This window comes from Microcaecilia unicolor, chromosome 10 (genome assembly GCF_901765095.1).
Source record: "Microcaecilia unicolor chromosome 10, aMicUni1.1, whole genome shotgun sequence".
Lineage (NCBI taxonomy): Eukaryota > Metazoa > Chordata > Amphibia > Gymnophiona > Siphonopidae > Microcaecilia > Microcaecilia unicolor.
The window spans coordinates 131,572,246-131,594,632 of NC_044040.1; the positions used below are offsets into that span (position 1 = coordinate 131,572,246).

The 22,387-nt window shown below is 42.2% G+C and overlaps 1 protein-coding gene across 1 annotated transcript in view; it reads left to right on the top strand.

Moving 5' to 3' along the window:
* LOC115479148 (galactose-3-O-sulfotransferase 2-like) overlaps positions 1-22,387 on the top strand; it is a 338,036-nt gene that overhangs the window by 117,594 nt on the left and 198,055 nt on the right. The window contains exon 2 of the mRNA XM_030216927.1: positions 3,247-3,345. Within this exon, the coding sequence (XP_030072787.1) occupies positions 3,247-3,345 (99 nt within the window). The remainder of the gene's footprint in view (positions 1-3,246; positions 3,346-22,387) is intronic.

The window sequence follows — 22,387 nt, forward strand, 5'->3', positions numbered from 1 at the left end:
CCTATGAAAGCAGAGGCTCCCTCCCTCCTGTTGCCTTTTCTGCCTCGCTAATTATAGAGCCAAGCTGTGTGGGACTGTGGGTCTCTGCACGCTGCAGCTACCACTTCTAGCTGACCCCGCCTCCTCTGCTATAACTTCCTCTTTCATTGGAGGTCGGTCAGCAGAGGAGGAGGCAGCAGCTGCAGTGTGCAGAGAGTCACGGTCCCACACAGCTTTGATTTATAATTAGTACTGTAGGAACGGCAGAGGTGGAAACAGGAGACAGGGAAGGAAAACCTCTACAGCCTAAGGCAAGAGGTGGGGCGGGGGGGGGGGGGGGAAGAGAGGGGCAATATTAGGAAGAAAGCAGCAGGCATGGAAGATTGGGCTTATACCAGGCGCCTATGACATGCATGTCTTAGGAACGCCCATGTCCTGCTTTGAACATGCCCCTGACATGCCCCCTTGAGATTTGGACGTGCTTCTGACAGACTCCAGAGAAAGATGTCCAAAAAGAGGTTACGATAATACTGATTTGGACATTTCTGTGAGATAAACGTCCAAATGCTGACTTGTGTCACTTTTTGGATGTCTATTTCTTTTGAAAATGAGCCTGATTGTGGTAGTCATTTCATATGAATGACACTTACATTTTGCCTGAAATGCTACACTTTTGTCTGACATCATTGACCCTTGATTTTTATGAATGATATTGATTTTTATGCATGTTGTAAGAATTTCTATTATGCATGGTTAGGATTTTAATGCATTTATGTATGTTTAGGTTTCTGTTTCACAGATATGCATGGTCATTTGTTTTTAAGGTATGGAATTTTACATGTTATTTTAACTTTTAACTTTTTATGGTTGATTTTAATTTCATTATCCAGCTTATTTTCGAAGGAGATCGCCGGCCATCTTCCGACACAAATCGGGAGATGGCCGGCGATTTCCTAAAGCTGGCCAAATCAGTATAATCAAAAGCCGATTTTGGGGTGCGCCAACTGCTTTCTGCCTGCAGCGGCGCGGCCCCGCGCTTGTTTTTCTTCTTGTGCCGGCTGAACTGAAGTGGCGGCTCGGCGAAGCGCATCTGATGCGCAGCGGCGCGACTATGACCGGTGTCGTCGATCGAGGCATGCGGAGCACAGCGCTGCTTCAAATTTCAGCGCTCCGGAATGGTGGGGATGTGGGATCATGGATGGGCGGGCCTGGAGGGAAAGTGGCTGGGCCCAGGCCCGTCCAGGCCCGCCCGTGGCTATGCCCCTGCGCCCATCTCTAAGTCCGGCAATCTCAGCATTTAGGTCGACCATCTATAATGTTGACCTAAATGTTGAGATTTGGCCGCCCCCAACCGTATTAACGAAACAAAAGATGGATGCCCATCTCGTTTGATAATAAGGTCGGCCCCGCCCCTTCATGGCGCCATCCTCGGAGATGGTCACCCTTAGAGATGGGCATCCCCGGTCGAAAATGCCCCTCAATGTATGTCTGGTTAACAGTGTATATTAAACCCGGCACAGCCTTATTGGCGAAATGTTGCCACATCGGGTACTTAGAAATAAAGAACTGTATCTGCATACCAGTTGGTCTGCTTTCTCCTGTTTGCTGGTTCTCAGGATATCCACAATTTATTTATTTATTTATTTATTTATTTATTGGGATTTATTAACCACCTGTATGAAGAGATTCACCCATGAATATTCATGAGAGATTTGGATGCAGTGGAAGCACTGCATGCAAATCTCTCTCATGGATATTCATTGTGGATAACCTGAAATCCTGACCAGCTGGAGTGCCTCCAGGACCACGGTTGGGAACCACTGGGATAGATCAAGGGTTAACACTCTAATGGGAAGAGTTAATCTTTTTCTGTAGGGTCTTTATTGCTTAGACTCTGAGTCTGAAAGCTGTTGTATAAAAATATGTTTATCACTTTTAGGAAAAACCTTTCTTTTGGATTGTTATTGTTATTTGTAATTGGCACTGGGTCATAGAGCCCTGTATCATTTATCATTCATCGTTTATTGTTTTTTCTACACTGTCTCTATTTACGAAGCAAGTCGAAATAATTTACAATACAATATATTAAAAATTCAAGTGCAATTAGGAAAACAACTCCATAAATTACAGGACAGAACCCAAACACTCCATTCACACATGAGACAAAGTCATATATGCAGATAAATTTACATAAATCATTCGTAAAACCAGTTAAAACAAATTGAGACATTCATCTTGCTGAAGAAGCCCTATTCAAAAGGTGGCAGATAAGAATCAATGAGTGTTGAACGTAAGCTGGAAGAAATATGTTTTGAGAGCCATCTGAAAGAAGGAATAGGATCTCTCTAGGCGGAGATGTTGGGAAAGTGAGTGCCATAAAGCTGGAGACAGGAAATAGAAAATGGAAGCATGTGTGAATTCCCACCTAGCCTTAGAATGGTATAACCAATCTATTGTTAGCTAGCAATTGAAGAGTATAGGATGGTGTATAAGGGGGATGGTTAGACTAGCCAAGTATGGGAGAATAGCAGTATACAGGACTTTGTGTGTTAGTGTAAGGACCTTAAACTTGATTCTGTACTCTACTGGAAGCCAATGAAGGCGCTGAAAAAGAGGAGTAACCCTATCATACCTAGAAGCCCAACAAATAATACAGGCTGCTGTGTTCTGAAGTGATAGAAGGCATTTTAAGTTGGCTTTTGAAATGCCAGCATAAGCTTTGTTACAGTAGTAGTATCTGGCACTTATATATGCGTAGAACAAAGAGCAAAGTGAGTCTGTATTAACCATGTTTCTAACAAATCTTAGCCAAGGAGTAAGAAAAAACCTGTCTTGAGAACATGAGACACATGAGGGCAGAAAGAGAGAGCAGAATCAATAATAATCCCTAAAATTTTGAAAGAGGATAAGGGAATAAATTGTTTATTAAACAGTACAGGACTCACTGAAGATGGTGAAAGGGAGCCCGTAATCCAAATAGTTATTGTTTTGTCTGTCTGTAGTAGCAGGATGGTCAACAAATTCATTTTTGAAAGGAATATGACATATTTTGATTTTTTAAAAATCCTATTCATTTGCATTCAATGTAGAAACTGTCCATTGCTTTTAAGTCACATTGCTGCTCTTCATATACTGTACTTTGACCTACCTGAAAGGTATGGAGTAAAAATACACAACTTTTAGAATTGCAGAATCATGTGATTCAAAATGGTAGTGTTAGACATTCTCTCTGCTTCCTTATTTTGACTACATCTTTCTTTCTTCCAGCATTCCTAAGATTATCCTTTATCTGAGCTATGTGATATTGGGATGTGTACTTATGGACCAGATTTTACTGATGAGTAAAACTTACTTGAGAAGCCTCGGGTAAAGTCTCCTTTTCAATTATCTACCAGAGTGGTGGGGGTGGGGGGATGCATGGTTGCCAACTGAGTTTATTTATGTTGATCCAGTTCTTATTTTCTTCCATTGTATAAAGGGGCTTGTCATCATGCCCTTGTTTACAAAATCAGAAGAAGATAGTATATGCAATAGGATAGCACGATGACTGCATGAGTCTGAGCCACTGACGTAAAGCCAGTTAGCCTCTCCTGGTGAATGATAGAACAGAGCAATCCAACAAATATTATCCATGATTTTAGTTGTCCAAAAACTGCTGTTAAGATGTCTCCTTGGTGTTAACAGCCTCTTATTGATTAAAAAAAAAAAGCCACTCATATACTATATAACTCAGATCTGTACAATTAGCTGGATTGCATGCACAAATATTATCCAGAAAGCACAGAACACAAAGTTCAAAATTTGATTTTTTGGCACCTTACACAGATAACTCAAGATTCCCAGTTCCTCCAGAAGACTCCTGGGCTTCCTGCACCCAAACTACCTTCCAGTCACTGCCTCAAGTCTCAGAACTGGCAAATAGAAGGGGAAACAGGTTCAATTGCCAAATTAGGGATGGGGCTACTGCAGGGTTTGTGATGGGGTAATTTCTCCAAATGGATTAGATTTATGCATAGAAAAACAGAATGGGGTTCACACACTCCACAGCAATCGAACACAACAGAAAAAAGAAGGGTTGAGAGGGCTCAATGTCAAGAGATCAGTCACCACACTCAAGGGTAAGATGCTCCAGAAAAGCCTTTATTAGGACCCATGACAGGAATGAACCTCACTCCTAAGCAAGGGCATGTCAAGTATGATTTCAGTATCTCAAATTTACTGCTAACGCTTACTGTAAAACGTCTAGCCTCTGATATGATTCATGCTGATTTTTCTTGGTATTACTACTACTATCTGAAAATGTCCACCAGGCCTGAGACCAACCAAATAAGTGTAGAAGAGAAAGGATCAAGACAAAAGACCTGGGAAGGAGCCACAGAGCAGAGATTCTAGAAAAGAGGAGGGATGAGGAAGGGGACATGGTGAGAAGAGAGGGAGAAGACTAAAGGGATTTAGAAAGGAGTACCAAGGAAGAAGGTTGGAAGTAGAAGATCCTGTGGAAAACTGAAGGAAAAAGACTCTGGGGTTGGAGAGAGAAGACTGGGAAGAAGATTGGAGGGAGAAAACATAGACTGAGTTGGGGGAGGACATTGAAGCAAACAGATCTAGGAAGAGGCCACAGAGAGAGATGGGAGGAATGGAAGAATTAAGAAAAGGACATAGAGGAATTAGGAAGAAGACCTAGGAAGGAACTAATTGAAGAGGAAGGAAAAGAAGAAAGCGGTCTTGGGATAGGGATGGCAATAGCAGAGAGAACAGCTAGGGAGGCTTTAAGGACAGAGACTGCATTTGGAGAGGATGAAGTACTGAAGATGGGGGAAATAAAGGTAGGAGCAACAGGACCCAGAAGGGGGCAATTGAGGATGGGACAGGATTGGGGAGGAAGAGGAAGAAGAGAACTGAGGATAGGGGCAGCAGCAGAATAAGACTGAGAGGAATGGGAGTGTTTCAACAGATAGCCTCCCCTCCACTAGGCAACCATACAGCAATGACCTGCAGAGAACTGAGTAATATGATATGGCACTCTATGGCTGCCCTCCAGCTTTCTGTCTACAGTAATAAAAATACTTATAATTTTTATATCACTACTGGATGCACACAGTAAGCATTCAGGCATAATGAAGGTAATTCTATAAAGGGGAATGGGGAAGGTGCCTATTTTGAACTTATTATATAAAGGAAAGTGGATGCCTACTTTCCTTAATAAAATACTAGCATAACAGGGCAAAATACACGAATATATTGTAGGTGCGACCACTTACACCAGCCATAAAGCTGGTGTAAATGCTCATGCCTAGATAGCTAAAAATTGTATGCAAATTATAGTATTGTATAATTTACATGCATAACTGTGGGCTCACACACTACCCATGTATTTCTCCACCTTCAAACTATGAACCATTGCATTTAGCTGCCATTTTATAGAATAAAACTTAGCCGAAATGTTGGCATTTACGCGTGTTTATGCACACATATGCACATACTGTATATGCTGGTATTTTGGCAATCTTGGCACCTAAGAATAACCATCCCTTTATAGAATTACCCTCAATATATCCCTGTCCAAAAGAGTTTCTAATCTAAGTGGGCACCAGAGGCAATGGGAGATGTGGAGGGGCATTTTCGAAAGGGACATCCAAGTTGCGATTTGGACGTCCTTGCAAAACGGCGAAATCCAGGGGCGGGGAAACCCGTATTTTCGAAACAAGATGGACGTCCATCTTTCAATTCAAAAATACTGTCAGAGACGTCCAAATCCTTAAATTTGGATATCCCTAGATTTGGTTGTCCCTAGACATGAACGTTTCTGACTTTTGGCGATTTTCAAAACCAAAGACGTCCATGTTAAAAATGGCCAATTGCAAGCCATTTGGTCATGGGAGGAGCCAGCATTTGTAGTGTACTGGTCCCCCTGACGTGCCAGGACAGCAACCGGGCACCCTAAGGGGCACTGCAGTGGACTTCGTAATTGTTCCCAGGAACATAGCTCCCTTACCATGTGTGCTGAACCCCCAACCCCAGGGCCGGTCTTAAGGCGAGGCGACTGAGGCGGCCGCATAGGGCCTCATGCTCAGGGAGGCCCCGCGCAGCGCACCTGAGATTGCCCCGCCCCAACTGCCCAAGCTGCAGTCCTCCCTCCCTCCCTCTGACCGGTGTGCGTGCGTGACGGCAGCGTGGGGGGGGGCGGTCCAGATGTCAGCGGGTGGGGGGTGCTCCACTCCCGCTGCTCCACCCTGTCCTACCTTTAAAAAAACAATTTGGAAGCGCCGGAGTGACAGGAAGCCTCGCGTCTGCCTGCTACTAAAAATCTCTTCGACGTCGCGACGTTGGGCCTTCCCACATTGAGTCTCGCCCTCCTCTGAGGTACCGCGCTTCCAATTTGTTTTTTTTAAAGGCAGTGAGGGTGGTGGGCGGCAGGAGAATGGAGCTGGTAGGTGGGGGAGGGACTCAGATGGGAGAAGGGTGTGGGGTGGGGGAAGGGTGGGGAGGGGAGGGGGTTCTCAAATGGGAAGGAGACTGAGATGGGGAGGGGGTTCACGGATGGGAGAAGGGGGTGGGGAGGGGGTTCTTGGATGATTGAAGGGGACGGGTGGGGACGGGACTGGGGTTCTTGGATGGGAGAAGGGGACTGGGGAGGGGGTTCTTGGATGGGAGAAGGGGACTGGCACTGGGGTCTGAGAAGGGGCAATATGGGAAAATGGGGGCCATCCATGGGGCTGGTAGGAAAATGGGGCATGCGTGGGTCAGGTGGGAGAATGGATCTGAAAAGGGGGGTCCTAATACAAGGCATGTGGATGAAGGGGGCTGGAACTGGGGGCTCAAAAGGAGGGTAGGTGGGATAAGGGGGCTAGTACTGGGACTGGAGGCTGAAAAGGGACAGGGGCTGAAACTGGGGACTGGGGGCTGAAAAGGGGACAGGAAGAAGTGGCTGGGGGGGCTGAAGCTCGGGACTGGTGGGAGAAAAGGGCTGGGGCTGAAATGGGGGACTGGTGGGATAGTGGGGGCTGGAACTGGGGGCTGAAAAAAGGGGCGGAGAGAGGGGCAGATCCTGGATGGGGGAGCGAGAGGGAGGGCAAACCCTGGATGGATGGGAGAGGGAGGGCAAATTGTGGATTGAAGGGGCAGAGAGAAAGGGCAGGCAGACAGTGAATGGATGGGGGAGAGAGAGAGGGCAGACAGGGGCAGATGGTGGATGGATCATGGAAGGGGCAGAGATAGAGGGCAGATGTGGATGAAAGGGGCAGGGAGAGAGGGCAGACATTGGATGGAGGGGACAGCAGAGAGGGCACACACTGGATAGCAGAGAGAGACCGAAGACAGATGCTGGATGGAAGGAAGACAGTGAAAAGAAGATGAGGAAAGCAGAAACCAGAGACAACAAACTGTAAATAAAATATATATTTTTATTTTTTTGCTCTAGAATAAGGTGGTATTGTAGATGTGTTAGTAAATGTTTATAATAGAACATGTAAACAAGGTAATCTTTTTATTGGACTAATTTTAATACATTTTGGCTAACTTTCGGAGAACAAAACCCCCTTCCTCAGGTCAGGATAGGATACTGTAAAAGTACTATACTATATTGACCTGAGGAAGGATGTTTTGGCCTCTGAAAGCTAAATCTATTAGGCCAATAAAATGGTATTATTGTATGTTCTATATTTGTTTTATTTCTATTTGTTAATTTGTAAAGTGGTGATTGGTATTTGTTAGTTTTTTTTTCAAATTTACAAATGCTGTCTTTATATTTTGCACAGTACTAGGGGACATTTTCTGTTTCTGTGGTATTGCATTGTATGCAGAGTCTGGCATCTTGGGGGTTCAGTTTAATTTTTGTCTAAATAGAAAGTTTAAATATTACTACTTATTCTATAGTGGATTAGGGTGTATCTGTGTTTGTGAAAAAGACATGGCTTTCAGTTGGCATTGACTGTGCAGGATCGACGATCTGTACTATTCTGTCTGGTTTCATTTTACAATAGGTGAATTGATGTTCTAGTGCTCACTGTAGTGTTTTAAGATGTTTTCCTTTTCTTTGTGTGATTTGTAGAAATGACTGCTTATGGTATGGTAGAATTGCTCTATAGGTCCTGAGTGTTTTGTATTCTCGGCATACCTAGTACTGGATTTTGGAGGGGGGTGTTAAAAAATGACCGGGAGGGAGGGGGGCCTTGGAGATGGGAGCCCTAAGGGGGAAAGCCCTGGAGCTGGGGGATTGGAGCTTGGAGGGAGCGGCCCGGGAGCTCGGAGGGAGGGGTGGCCGGCCCTGGAGCTAGGGTGGGGGTGGAGTTAGGATGGTCTGCATAGGGCCCCGCACTTGCTAAGACCAGCCCTGCCCAACCTCCCCCCCCCCAAAACCCACTACTGTACACCACTACCATAGCCCTTACGGGTGAAGGGGGCACCTATATATGGGTACAGTGGGTTTGTGGTGGGTTTTGGAGAGCTTGCTGTTCCCTTCACAAATGTAACAGATAGGGGGGGTATGGGCCTGGGTCTGCCTGTCTGAAGTGCACTGCAGTACCCACTAAAACTGCTCCTGGGACCTGCATGCACTGTCATGGACCTGGGTATGACATCTGAGACTGGCATAGAGGCTGGCATGACATATTTTAAGGGTGGGAGGGGTTAGTGACTACTGGAGGAGTAACGGGAGGTCATTCCCGATTCTCTCCGGTGGTCATCTGGTCATTTCGGGCACTTTTTTGTGCCTTATTCGTAAGAAAAACAGATCCAGGTGAAAACGTCCAAGTGTTTGTCAGGGACGTCCTTGTTTTTTTTATTATGGGTCAAAGACGTCCAAGTGTTAGGCACGCCCAAGTCCTGCCTTCGCTAAGCCTCCAACACATCCCCTTGAACTTTGGCCGTCTTTGCGACAAAGTGCAGTTGGAGACGTCCTAAATCGGGTTTCGATTATACCAATTTGGACATCCCTGGGAGAAGGACGTCCATCTTCCAATTTATGTCAAAAGATGGACGTCCTTCTCTTCCAAAAATGAGTCCAAAAGTCACTTGCACAATGTCCCGAAGAGTATCAGTGGAAGAAGTGGGAATTGAACGTTGGCTTCCCTGGTTCTCAGTCCATTACTCTAACCACTAAATTACTTCCTCTGTCTGTCAGAATAAAATCAAAGTTGTCAAAAAGCCCATGAGACTGTCTGTATTTTACCATACAAACATTGTTTCAAGAATCCAAATGTCCTGATGAACAAAGAACTAGCAAAGTCAGAGAAGCATATACCTCAGATGTCTGATTCAAATTCCCAGGCCCATGGAAATGCCAGATGACATCTTCAACAACTGGATGTTTTTCATAGCACAGTGAGAGAATGATGAAGTTGCAACAGAAATGAATGAAATAAGATAAAATAAGTGTTGAATGCTGCAATCTGTAATGGGCAAGGAATGTCATCTGCACAGCAGCACTTGCATATGCCTCCAACAGCCAAAGAAGACCTCTGCAAAATTCTGGATGCACTCCAAAAGCATTTTCAATTCACCAGAAATATGATATAGTATAAGCATCTATGGAGACAACAGACCAATATAGTGCTAGGCTATGAAAAATAACCGAGGGGCTGATGCACAAAAGTCACCATTAAAAACCACTTGCATTTAGATTTATTTATTTATTTATTTATTTATGCATTCTTGTATCCCACTATTGTCCAAAAACAAGTTTTGGTTCAAAGTAGCTTACAATTTACATTTTGGTGGAGTTGCAATAGTGTTGTGCAATGTGGAGAGGTCATCTAAGAGATAGATTTGAAGAGGAAAAGATAGTGGTAGCTTTTGTGTTCAACTGTAGAGTTTTGGTGACATTTATTCATATAGTTTTTGAAGAGGAAGATTTGAAAGGAAAGCAATGATATCTTTGTGATTAGCCTTAGAATTGTTTGAAGAGGTAGGTTTTCATTTCTTTTCTGAATTAGAGGAGATTAGTGGTGCTTCTTATGGTTTTTGGTATCGAGTTCCACCATTTGGAACCCAGGTAGCTAAATCCTGCTGTGTAGATAGTTTTGTAGATGATGTTTTTACAGTTGGGTAGATATAGGAGTAGGTAGCTTCTGTTTTTTGGGCTGGCATTTCTGGAGTATAGTTCAATCATGTTAAGCATATATTCAGGTGTCATTCTGAATAGTATCTTAAAGATAAGGGTGCTTGCTTTGAAAAATATTCTTGCCTTGACTGGTAGCCAATGTAGTGTTTCAAGCAGTGGGGTTGCTGTTTCGTATTTTGATTTCTTGAAAATCACTCTTGCTGCTGTGCTTTGGACTGCAGCGATTTTAGTATGTTTTCCTTGCACCCTATGTATGCTACATTGCAGTAGTCTAGTTGCAATAGCATCATTGATTGGACCAGTATCCAGAAAGATTGTCTAGGGAATTTATCTCATATTTTTCTCAGTTTCCACAGTGTTCTGAAGCACTTTGATATTACTGCTGATATTTGATTGTCCAGTACTAGATGTTTGTCAAGAATGATTCCTAGTATTTTAAGTTGTGTTCGATGTGGTATGTACATAAGTACATAAGATTATCTGGAGTTATTGTACTGAAGGGGCAGAGTTAATTCTTTAATTAACCAATGCATAGCCTACGCACCTGACATTCTAGTTGCATTACAACTGAACATCTAAAAATCAAATATAAGTACATAAGTATTGCCATACTGGGACAGACCAAAGGTCCATCAAGCCCAGCATCCTGTTTCCAACAGTGGCCAATCCTAGTCACAAATACCTGGCAAGATCCCCAAAAAAGTACAAAAAAGTTTATGCTGCTTATCCCAGCAATATTTTTCCCAAGTCCAATTTAATAATGGTTTATGGACTTTTCCTTTAGGAAGCCGTCCAAACATTTTAAAACTCTGCTAAGCTAACTGCCTTTACCATATTTTCTGGCAAAGAATTCCAGAGTTGAATTACACATTGAGTGAAGAAATATTTTCTCCAATTCGTTTTAAATTTACTACATTGTAGCTTCATCACATGCCCCCTAGTCCTAGTATTTTTGGAAAGCGTAAACAGACGCTTCACGTCTACCTGTTCCACTCCACTCATTATTTTATAGAACTCTATCATATCTCCCCTCAGCCACCTTTTCTCCAAGCTGAAGAGCCCCAGCTGCTTTAGCCTTTCCTCATAGGGAAGTCGTCCCATCCCCTTTATCATTTTCGTTGCCCTTCTCCGCACCTTTTCTAATTCCACTATATCTTTGAGATGCGGCGACCAGAATTGAACACAATATTCGAGGTGCGGTCGCACCATGGAATGATACAAAGGCATTATAACGTCCTCATTTTTGTTTTCCATTCCTTTCCTAATAATACCTAACATTCTATTTGCTTTCTTAGCTGCCACAGCACACTGAGCAGAAGGTTTCAATGTATCATCAACGACAACACCTAAATCCCTTTCATGGTCCGTGACTCCTAACGTGGAACCTTGCATGACGTAGCTATAATTCGGGTTCCTCTTTCCCACATGCATCACTTTGCATTTGCTCACATTAAACGCCATCTGCCATTTAGACGCCCAGTCTCCCAGTCTCATAAGGTCCTCTTGTAATTTTTCACAATCCTCCCACAATTTAACTACTTTGAATTGTGAATTTTTGGTAGGATGTGGAGTTGTGTGGGCTGGATAGCACTAGGAATTTGGTTTTGTCTCTGTTCAGCTTGAGTTTGAAAGTTGTTGCCCATTCTTCATGAAGTTCAATTCTTTTTTTTTTTATTTTGTCCTGTATGTTTGTGATATTGTTTTGGAAAGATATGAAGATGGTGATGTCGTCTGAATATATAAATGGGTTGAAACCCATTAATTCCATTTTTTTTCTGAGTGGGGCCATCATTACATTGAACAGTATTGGTGATATTAGCAATTCCTATGGTACCCCACACTCAGATATCTGTGAGGTTGATGTTTGGTTGGACATCCTTGGTAGACGTTACCAATTTAAAATAATGAGTGATGCTCAAAGCCGTGTGTAGCTTTTTTTGCAGATGCTGGGGACGTGTCTCAACAACAAGCTTCAGCCTTTTTTTTTTGTTCCATAATAAACTTTTTCACAGTACTGTTATGTGTGGGACACATGTACATCGCATATTTAACACACACATGCAAATACTATTAAAATATGACAGCAGACTGCTCTGCCGAGAAGTTGCCATCATGCCTCAACAGCTCCAGACCTCCCACAATTTTGCACATTAAAGGTAGGCATTCCTTTCTGTGCATCACTCAGAAACGGCTGTGAATCACTCAGAGTTCTCATTTTAATACTAATCAGCTCGTTATAATACATTTGCATAGGATTATCGGCTGATACAGCGAATGATATGATCGACACAGACCCCCTTTATGCATTACTCACTGGATAACATGACTGCCAAAATGGATAGAACTAGTCTAAATCAGACGTTGCTAGCACAGTAAGCTTTGTGCATCAGCCTCTGGCTCCTTTGCATATGCAATTTTAAAGATAAGAGAGTTTAGCTTAAAATGCATAGAACCTCCAGATTAGCTCTGAAAGAGGTAATGGACGTCTGTAAAGCAAGTGAACAAGGACTCACTCAGACTCAAATGATGAGCACATCAGACTCTGAAATCAAGGTTTGGAAGGAAATCTGAGACATGAGAAATCTGCCTGCTGAAAACTTCCTAGAGGCCTTGTCCTACCCCATGTAGTTGAAAACATGATGACAGTGTCAGAACAAGTTGATCTCTGGAATGGCATTAGAAAAAACGGCCCCTCTAAAGAAGGTTCTTTGCACCACTAACAAACGTTCCCTGTGGTTCTTCCCAGAACTACGGATCCTTAAGCATCAAAGATGCCAGCTTGAAAGAAAATGGAAAAAATCTCACCTAGATGAAGACAGGCTTAACTGTAAGAAACACATGGCAATGCACCGCCAGGCCATTACAGCAGCCAAAAAACAATATTGTTCTCAACACAAAGAACAAGCTGCAAATTCAACCAAGTAGCTATTTAAAATAGTAAACAGCCCACTGCAAACCCCACAACAGAACCAGCCTTCCCAGTCACAGCTAACCAGCAATGACTTTGCCACTTATTTTGCCCACAAAATTAAAGGTCTCCATCAAGACCTATTGACAGTCCCATTAAAGATCCCTGTTCCCCACAATGCACAGCCATTTTAGACTCATTCAATCAGGTCACAGAGGAAGCTCTTGAAAATATCCTGAAAGGTCTACGGTCTACAACCTGCCCTCTTGATCCTTGCCCAGCAAGGATTGTACAACGAGCAAGCATAGGGCCTCATTGATGGGGCCACTAAAATTGTTAATTCCTCTGTTATGGAAGGGCATCTGCCAACAACACTAAAAAGAGCTGTGGCGTGCCCCCTACTGAAAAAGAGCTTACTGGACCAGGACATGCTCAAAAGTACCCGACCAGTCTCTATCATTCCTTTCCTGGCAAAACTTGTATAACAGACAGTCTGCACTCAACTCAATGACTGGCTAATTGAAAGTAATTGACTAGGTTCATGTAAATCTGGCTTCAGACCTGGACAAGGAACAGAGACAGTTCTTATGTCCTTTCTTGATAATCTGCACAGTAGTTCTGCCAGGATACTAGCGTTGTTCACCAACCTTCGACACCGTGATCATAATATCATGCTTACAAGACTGGCAGAAATAGGTATCAGTGGCACAGTATTTACTTGGCTCAAGTCCTATTTGTTAGATAGACAACAATCAGTTCTGTTCAGCAACAGCACATCATTATCTTGGGCACTGGACTGTGGGGTGCCACAGGGGTCCATACTGCCTCCCATTTTATTTAATATCTACCTCAAGCCTCTGGCTGAGCTGCTTTGGTCAATAGACACAAAATTCTACATCTATGCTATTGATGTGCAACTACTCATACCCACTGAACCAGATCTACCCACAGCTCTGAGTAATTTGACTGCCTGTCTAACCGCAACTCAGGAATGGGCAAACAACAACAAACTTTGCCTACCCCCCCCCCCCCCCCCCCCCCCCCCCAAAAAAAGAAAAAAACAGAGATTCTTTGGATATCAAACACGTGGAGAAATACTCTACTTCAAACTACCTTTTGGAAAGTATGAACCTCACAGCTTTTATCAAAATCAACTTAAAGACCATCATTGACATTATTATACTAATCTCTGAGTCCGCAAGTCATCCAAAAAAACGTCTTTCATTGCTCTCGCAACTTTCTGCAGCTGGTCCAGTAGAGACCCTATTCCACACTGACTACAGCAGCTTTTTCAGAGTATTTCTCTTATAAAAATCTCTGCTCTAATGTCCACAATTTCTTCAACTGCCACTCTCCCTGAGATTACCTCTATAGCTGTCTTTTCCTCTTGGATCAAATTTAATCTCCCTTTTGTAACTATATTCTCTAAGCTTATATCCTCCTCTAGGTAGACCACAAGCTCTTCAGACCCTATTCCTTCCCCCAGTACTGTGGCCCAACCTAAATCTGACAGGCAAGGGTGAACTATATTATAAGCCTCTATATGTTGAGTAAGTTGAGTAAAAATTACTTTCTCTTTCAATTTAGAGAGAAAGAGGAGATTAGATACTGGTTTGTAATTTGCAAGTGTAGTTGTCTCTAAAGAGAGCTTCTTCAGAATGGAATGAATCACAACTGCTTTCCATTCCTTTGGAACTTAACCTGTGGTGAGGTTATTAAAGATCATATTTTAAAAAAGGGCAAGAAGACTATAGTACCATAGTAGATGACAGCAGATAAAGACCTGTATGGTCCATATAATCTATCCAACAAGATATAGTAACTTAATAACATAGTAGATGATGGCAGAAAAAGACCTGCACGGTCCATCCAGTCTGCCCAACAAGATAACTCATATGTGCTAATTTTGTGTATACCCTACTTTGATTTGTACCTGTGTTCTTCAGGGCACAGACCGTATAAGTCTGCCCAGCACTATCCCCACCTCCCAACCACCAGCTCTGGCACAGACCGTATAAGTCTGCCCAGCACTATCCCTGCCTCCCAACCACCAGTCCCGCTTCCCACCACCGGCTCTGGCACAGACCATATAAGTCTGCCCAGCACTATCCCCGCCTCCCAACCACCAGCCCCGCCTCCCGATCTTGACTAAGCTCCTGAGGATCCATTCCTTCTGCACAGGATTCCTTTATGCTTATCCCACGCATGTTTGAATTCCGTTACCGTTTTCATTTCCACCACCTCCCGCGGGAGAGCATTCCAAGCATCCACTACTCTCTCCATGAAAAAATACTTCCTAACATTTTTCTTGAGTCTGCCCCCTTCAATTGTAGTCTAAGATATGAAGAGATACTACATAAATTTGTGCTATAAGGTATGGTGAGATACTACATACTTACACTTGATCTTGATTTGTCCTTGCCATTTTCGGGGCAGAGACCATAGAGGTCTGCCCAGCACTGGCTTTGCTTCCCAATTACTGATGTTGCCATCTAATTACCGCTAAGCTTGTTTGGTTCTATGCCTTCTATACAGGATTCCTTTGTATTTATCCCATGCATTTTTGAATTCAATTACCATTTTCATCTCCACCTCCTCCTGTGGGAGGGCATTCCAGGTATCTACCACCCTCTCCACTTAAAAGTACTTCTTGATATTATTCTTGATCGCCCCCACAACCTCAATTTATGTTCTTTAGTTCTAACACCTTCCCTTCGCTGGAAAAGATTTGTTTGTAAATATCTGACTTGAGTTGCCTCGTAATATGTTCTTAAATGTATTGGCTTCCTGTAAAAGCATGCATTATATTCAAATTAGCCTGTTTTGTGTTCAATATCTCAAATGGATTGGCCCCAGAAAGATTATCCCAGCTAGTGGCTTTTCTCTCAGTTAGAGAAGCTTCTAGTTAAAGAGATTCTTATTTGCTGATTTTTCCATCCTCCAATACCATTTGATTTTAAAAAGATGTTAGGATCTTCATTGTCTTCTAAGGCTGTTGAGATCTGGAACGTTGATAGACACAATCCTCTTATTATGTTTTTCGTAATTGTCTCAAGACCTATCTGTTTGAAAAAATTTTGATTATCTGTTAAATTCACAGTTTTTCTTTTTTAATTTGTAGTTCAATTTTTTATTGTAAACTGCTCTGGACCCATCAGGGGAGAAAGCAGTCTATAAATGCAGGATTAGATTAGAGTCCCACCCCCACACCAAGATCTTTTGGTTTTCTTTAGAACAAAGATGGAAATTCTCGGATACTTATGCCCCCAGATAAAATAGGTTCTCTAAGGACAAGCAGGCTGTTGTATTTCCACAGATGGGTGACATCATCTGACAGAGTACTATGCAGATGCTGACTTAGTGAAATGTAAAACTTTCTAGCAGTGTCCCATCACACATGCACAAGTGCCTTCCAGCTTGACATGTGAGCACAGGTTCCTCAGTCTTTGTTTTTCTGTGGAGCTGAAAGGAGTCATGGCGCATATTTTTTCTACATGCCTTCCTGTGCAGTCCTTCTTAAGTTCTTTTTGAGTTTTCAGTAATTTTCTTTATATTCCATTTCTCCTTGTTTTTTCCTCTTTATTTCCTCTGGATTTTTTTGGCAGTTTCCTTCATTTTTTCGTGATTGGCTAGACCTGTAAGTACAGCCAGAGCTCCAACCTCAATTTGCCACTGCCCCTTTTTCGGTTCAAAATTGAGAAATTTAATATGGCCTCAATTCTTTTTTCGATGTCTCAGAAGACCCCCAGTGACTTCAACAGGTGCATTCAGTGTAATAGATTTCTTGCCATCACAGACCCACGCTCGTAGTACATCACCCCCAGAAAAAAAACATGATGGCAGAGGGTAAGATCATGTAAATATAGAAAACCATCCAAACATGGAAAGCAATGAGCACAAATGCTCGTAGTCTAAGTAAAAAGGTTCAAGATTTGCAAGCCCTAAAGTCTGAGGAAAACGTGGACATTGTTGCTATTACAATGATTCCTATGAGTAGAATGTGACCATACAGGGGTTGTTTGCATTATGTAAGGTTTGTTATTAACAAAGCCCCCTGTCAAACCTCCAACTGTCTCAAAAACCAATAAAGCAGTGATCCTCTAAACAATGAGTACTAACAATGAGTACTCTTAAAAGTTACATACAATATTTGGAACTTCAAGCCCTAGTAGCTGAGCCACCTTACACCAAGTTTCACCACAATACATTAGTTCTCCTCATACACCCTAAGTTCCTTCCTAAGGTAGTGTCGGAGTTCTATCTTACTCGGGAGACAGCTAAGGTGACACAATATGATGATGATGCTGTATGGTCTGGAAGATTTATTGGTCAGCTGACCAATACAGCATCGTCATCTTATTGTGTCACCTTCGCTGTCTCCCAAGTGTGATTATCTCTGCAAGGTTTTTGTTCTTCTGTATTTCTGTGGAGTTCTATCTTAATCAGTCAATCGTTCTGCCAACATTTTTCTCAGAACCACATTCCAATCCTTATGAAAGTGTACTGCATACCTGGACTGTAAGCGAGCCTTAGCCTAAAGCCCATAGATAGTCCACCCAGCTGTTGTTTCTTTTGGCCATCGGCAAACACACAATTTCCAATTGGCTAGCAGATTGTACCTTCTATACTTATGCCCAGGCTGGGCTGACTCTAGAGGGACACGTCAAGGTTCATAATGTCAAAGCCATGACTACGTCAGTAGCCCACTTAAGATCAGCCTGCATAAAGGAGATTTGCAAAACTGCAACGTGGTCATCTGTCCACACATTCACATCTCACATCAACACATGGAGAGTTCTAGCCTCCATGAATCTCAAGGTCATCATACCACATCATACCACATGAATTTCCGGAAAGCACTAAAAACAGAACTGTTCAGAAGGGCATACCCCACCGACCCAACATAAAAACCTGGACATTTGCGACGCAACGTAACCAAAGATCGTAACGGACATATCCTAACTCTTCCTTTCCCTCTCTAAGTTCTCCCCAACTGTCTTTATCATACATGTATCTCACTCTACCATAATATCACCTTGATATTACTCGCAACTTGTATTTGTTCATACTGGAATCGGTTAACGTCGATTACGGTACTATGTAAGCCACATTGAGCCTGCAAAGAGGTGGGAAAATGTGGGATACAAATGCAACAAATAAATAAATAAATCTCATTACTGCCTTGAGCAGGATACCCGACGTGACAGTTCTGCAGAATTTGTTTAGTGTCTAAAGTCCAATTCCACCCCCTCAGGCCCAGTCCTTTTTTGTTACAGGCTGGACCTCCATAACTAATAGGTAAATAGTTTCAGGTTGATTGACTTACGGGCCTCAACATTTCAAGTCCCTATTGTCTTGGTATTGTTTTTGGTTAAGCTGATAAGATTTACCTAGATGGAGAAAAAAGCTTTTTTTCTCCATCTAAGTAAATCTTATCAGACTAACTAGCATTTCTATAGGTGGGTGTGCCCTACATGATATTTACACAGCCGGTGTGAGGTTGTGTTGTGATTTTCAATTATTACTTTAGCTTGAGTGGATTATTAGTCATTGTTTTTAGTTAGCCTGGTATCTAGGGATTCCCATCTGCGAGACTATGATGGCCTGCTTGTCCTCGGAAAAAGCAAAGTTACTCACTTGTAGCAGGTGTTCTCCAAGAACAGCAGGCCAAGTATTCTTATATATCCTCCAGCCTCCCCTTAGAGTTGTATTCTTTAGCTGATATACAAGACTGAGAGACCCACGCCCACACATCTGGTGGGAAGGCACCCCCGCTGCATGGTGGGATGTTGCTAGAGGTTTCTACATCTTGCTAGTCAGCATCCATGCCAGGCTCCCATCTGTGAGAATACTTGGCCTGCTGTCCTCAGAGAACACCTGATACTGATGAGTAACTTTGCATAATCCAACTTGCCAAGTATGTAACAGTTTAGAACTTATCCTGATGGCTAATTCTTGAAACAAATAAACAAAATGGGGTAATACGTTCAATTTTATAGTGGCTAGTCTACCTGAAAGGTTAAATTCCCTTTATTACAATTTTTAAGATCTTCTTTAATGGTTTTAAGTAATGGCTTGTAATTATACTGAAAGAGTTGAGAAAGATCTGCCAGAACCTTCAGTCTCAAATATTTCAAATATCTTTTTACCCACTTAAATGGAAAGTTAACCCATGTACTTTCCCACTCACTGCCAGTCAAAGCAAGATTAAGGGTTTCAGTTTTATCAAGTTCATCTTGAAACCCAAAACAGCACCACAATCTCTTAATTCCTGAAGAACTACTGGGTGATTATGTGATTGTGACAAGGATAGGATCACATTGTTAGCAAATAGAGAGATATTATACATGATCTGCCCAATCAGAATCCCTTTAATATCTTCCCTAATTCTAAACCTCAGTACCACGGGCTCCATCACTATAGCACCTTGAATATTGTGTTCAATTCTGGTCGCCATATCTCAAAAAAGATATAGTGGAATTAGAAAAAGTGCAGAGAAGGGCGACGAAAATGATAAAGGGCATGGGACAACTTCCCTATGAGGAAAGGCTAAAATGGCTAGGGCTCTTCAGCTTGGAGAAAAGGCAGCTGAGGGGAGATATGATAGAGGTCTATAAAATAATGAGTGGAGTTGAATGGGTAGATGTGAAGCGTCTGTTCACGCTTTCCAAAAATACTAGGACTAGGGGGCATGCGATGAAGCTACAATGTAGTAAATTTAAAACGAATCAGAGAAACTATTTCTTCACTCAACGTGTAATTAAACTCTGGAATTCGTTGCCAGAGAATGTGGTAAAGGCGGTTAGCTTAGCGGAGTTTAAAAAAGGTTTGGACAGCTTCCTAAAGGAAAAGTCCATAGACCGTTATTAAATAGACTAGGGAAAAATCCACTATTTCTGGGATAAGCAGTATAAAATGTTTTGTACTTTTTGGGGATCTTGCCAGGTATTTGTGACCTGGATTGGCCACTGTTGGAAACAGGATGCTGGGCTTGATGGACCTTTGGTCTTTCCCAGTATGGCAATACTTATGTACTTATGAGAAGAGACAGCCTTGTTGAGTGCCCCAGCCCAGGGGGAAATTGTCTGTATAGGCCCCATTAGGTTGTATTCATGCTTCAGATCCTGCATATAAATTTGATGTCCAGTTTCTAAATCCCGGGCCAATCCCTAGTTTATGGAATACAGCAAACATAAATTCCCAGTGAACCCTATCAAAAGCTTTTTCAGCATTGATCACCAGTAACATAGATGGAATATTCTCCCTTTTAGCCACCCATATCAAATTCAACTCTCTCTTAATATTGTCTACTGTCTGATATCCTGTTACAAATCCAGCCTGATCAGGGGAGATGAGGGATAGTAATATGGGTGCTAGTCTATTTGCCAGGACTTTGGCCTTGATTTTCACATCAATGTTTGAAAGAGAGATTGGGCGATAGGATACACAGCACTTGTTATCCCGGCCTGACTTGCATAGCACAGTAATGCCTGCTGTATTCACCAATATTAACAGTTTCCCCCCAGTCATTAAGTGAGTTATAAATTCGAGTCAGCAATGGAGCTATGACTGGAGCAAAAGCTTTATAAAAACTGTTAGGGAACTCATCTATTCCTGGTTATTTCCCAGCAGGAAGATTTTTAAAATCACTTGGAGAACCTCCAAAGGAGTGATCAGACCATCTAGGCTCAATCTAGTCTTCTGTAAGATATGGGGAAGATTCACTTGTTCCAAATAATTTTGAATGTCCTCTGATTTTATTTGTGTATCGCATGCATATAGAAGTTTATAAAACTGAAAAAAGCTTGTATGTCTGCCTCTTTAAACAATAGTTTGCCCTGATCCCCTCTAATTTTTATAATATGATTTTGTTCTTGGTGTTTCTTTAATTGACTAGCTAAAAATCTTCCATACTTATTCCCATACTTATACTATTGTTGCTGGGTAAGTCTAAGTTGATATTCCACTATATCAAGTTGAAGTGAGCGTTGGGCTTCTGATGCCTGATATCTCTGTTCATTAAATTTCCAAATTTTATGGCCTGTACTTTGTTGAGATAACTCAAATACTCCCCAAAGGGGGGCATGATTCGACCAAGAAGCCATTTCTACCTGGATATCCTTCAAGGATTGTACCCATTTAGAGTCCCCCTACAGTATATCAATTCTAGAATAACTATCATGGGCCATTGAGTAAAAAGTGTACTATGTCCGTGAAGGAAAGCGAGATCTCCATAGATCTTCTACGTGGTTCTCATGTAGGAATTTAAAAATAGATCCTTGATTCCCTGGTTTACTACCCCTACCCACAGGAAAAAAAATCTTTTAGATTTGAGTACAGTGTTAAAATCACCTGCAATCAGTAAATAACCTGTACTCCACTCTTGTATAAAATCCTGTACCTCCTTCCAAAACTTTGCTTGATTCTCATTCAGTGCATAAATGTTAAACAGGGTAAATTTTTCCTCCTTAAGCTCCCTATTTAACAAAAGAACTCGCCCTACCCATATCCTTATGCATTTCAACAATATGTATGGGAAGTCATGCCTGAGTAATATGGCTAACCCTCCATTCTTTTTCCCTTCTCTACTAGAGAGTTTATATGTATGGTCATAATGTTTATTAATCATATTTCTTCCCCTCCCCCTTTCTAAAATGCTTCTCTTGTAGTAACACTCCAGTGAGAGCCAGCCATTGTAATTCTTTGTAAAATAAATATCTCTTTAGTGATGAATTTAGCATTTTACCATTTATGGTACCGATCTTCATAATATTACTTCCCATTATCTAAATTATGAACTCTATAAATTGTTTCATGTATTGTTTTTGACATGATATCAATCTGGCAATACATCCAGGAAACACACACATTTCTCAAATCACCCCCACCCATTCCCCCCTCACACCCTTTTTCTCCTCCCATATGCACCCTCCCCTTCCCTTTTCCTCCCAACTTGCGGTGTCCACTCCCAGACACCGCATGCCACATTGGAAATAGTCTATCCAGCAACCAGCTAATCAAGCATATAATATCAAACCACCCACAACATTTCACACACTCAATCCATGTAGAAAGTCATTCACTCACCCAGATCAGTCATGCATAGTATCCCTTAATTTTCATGCCTCCAGAGATCAGTATCATCCTTGTCCATAAGCAATAAAAGATATAAAGTCCTGTCTTCACATTTCTCTAGTGTATGCCCAAATTCACAATGCTTGCAGGGGATGGGGGGAGGGGGGAGGGGGCTGTCACCATGATGTAGCATCCCAAAAGAATATTTAGTGAGATGCTTTGCTGCTGGAGCTCTTTGCCATATAGAGATAGAGTGTTTAGCTTGCCCCTTTTGCATACTGCTTTCACAATTTTTCTGGTATATTGTCTACTTGGGTGTCAATCACAATCCTCCATGCTTCTTCCATAGTCACTACCCACCTGGT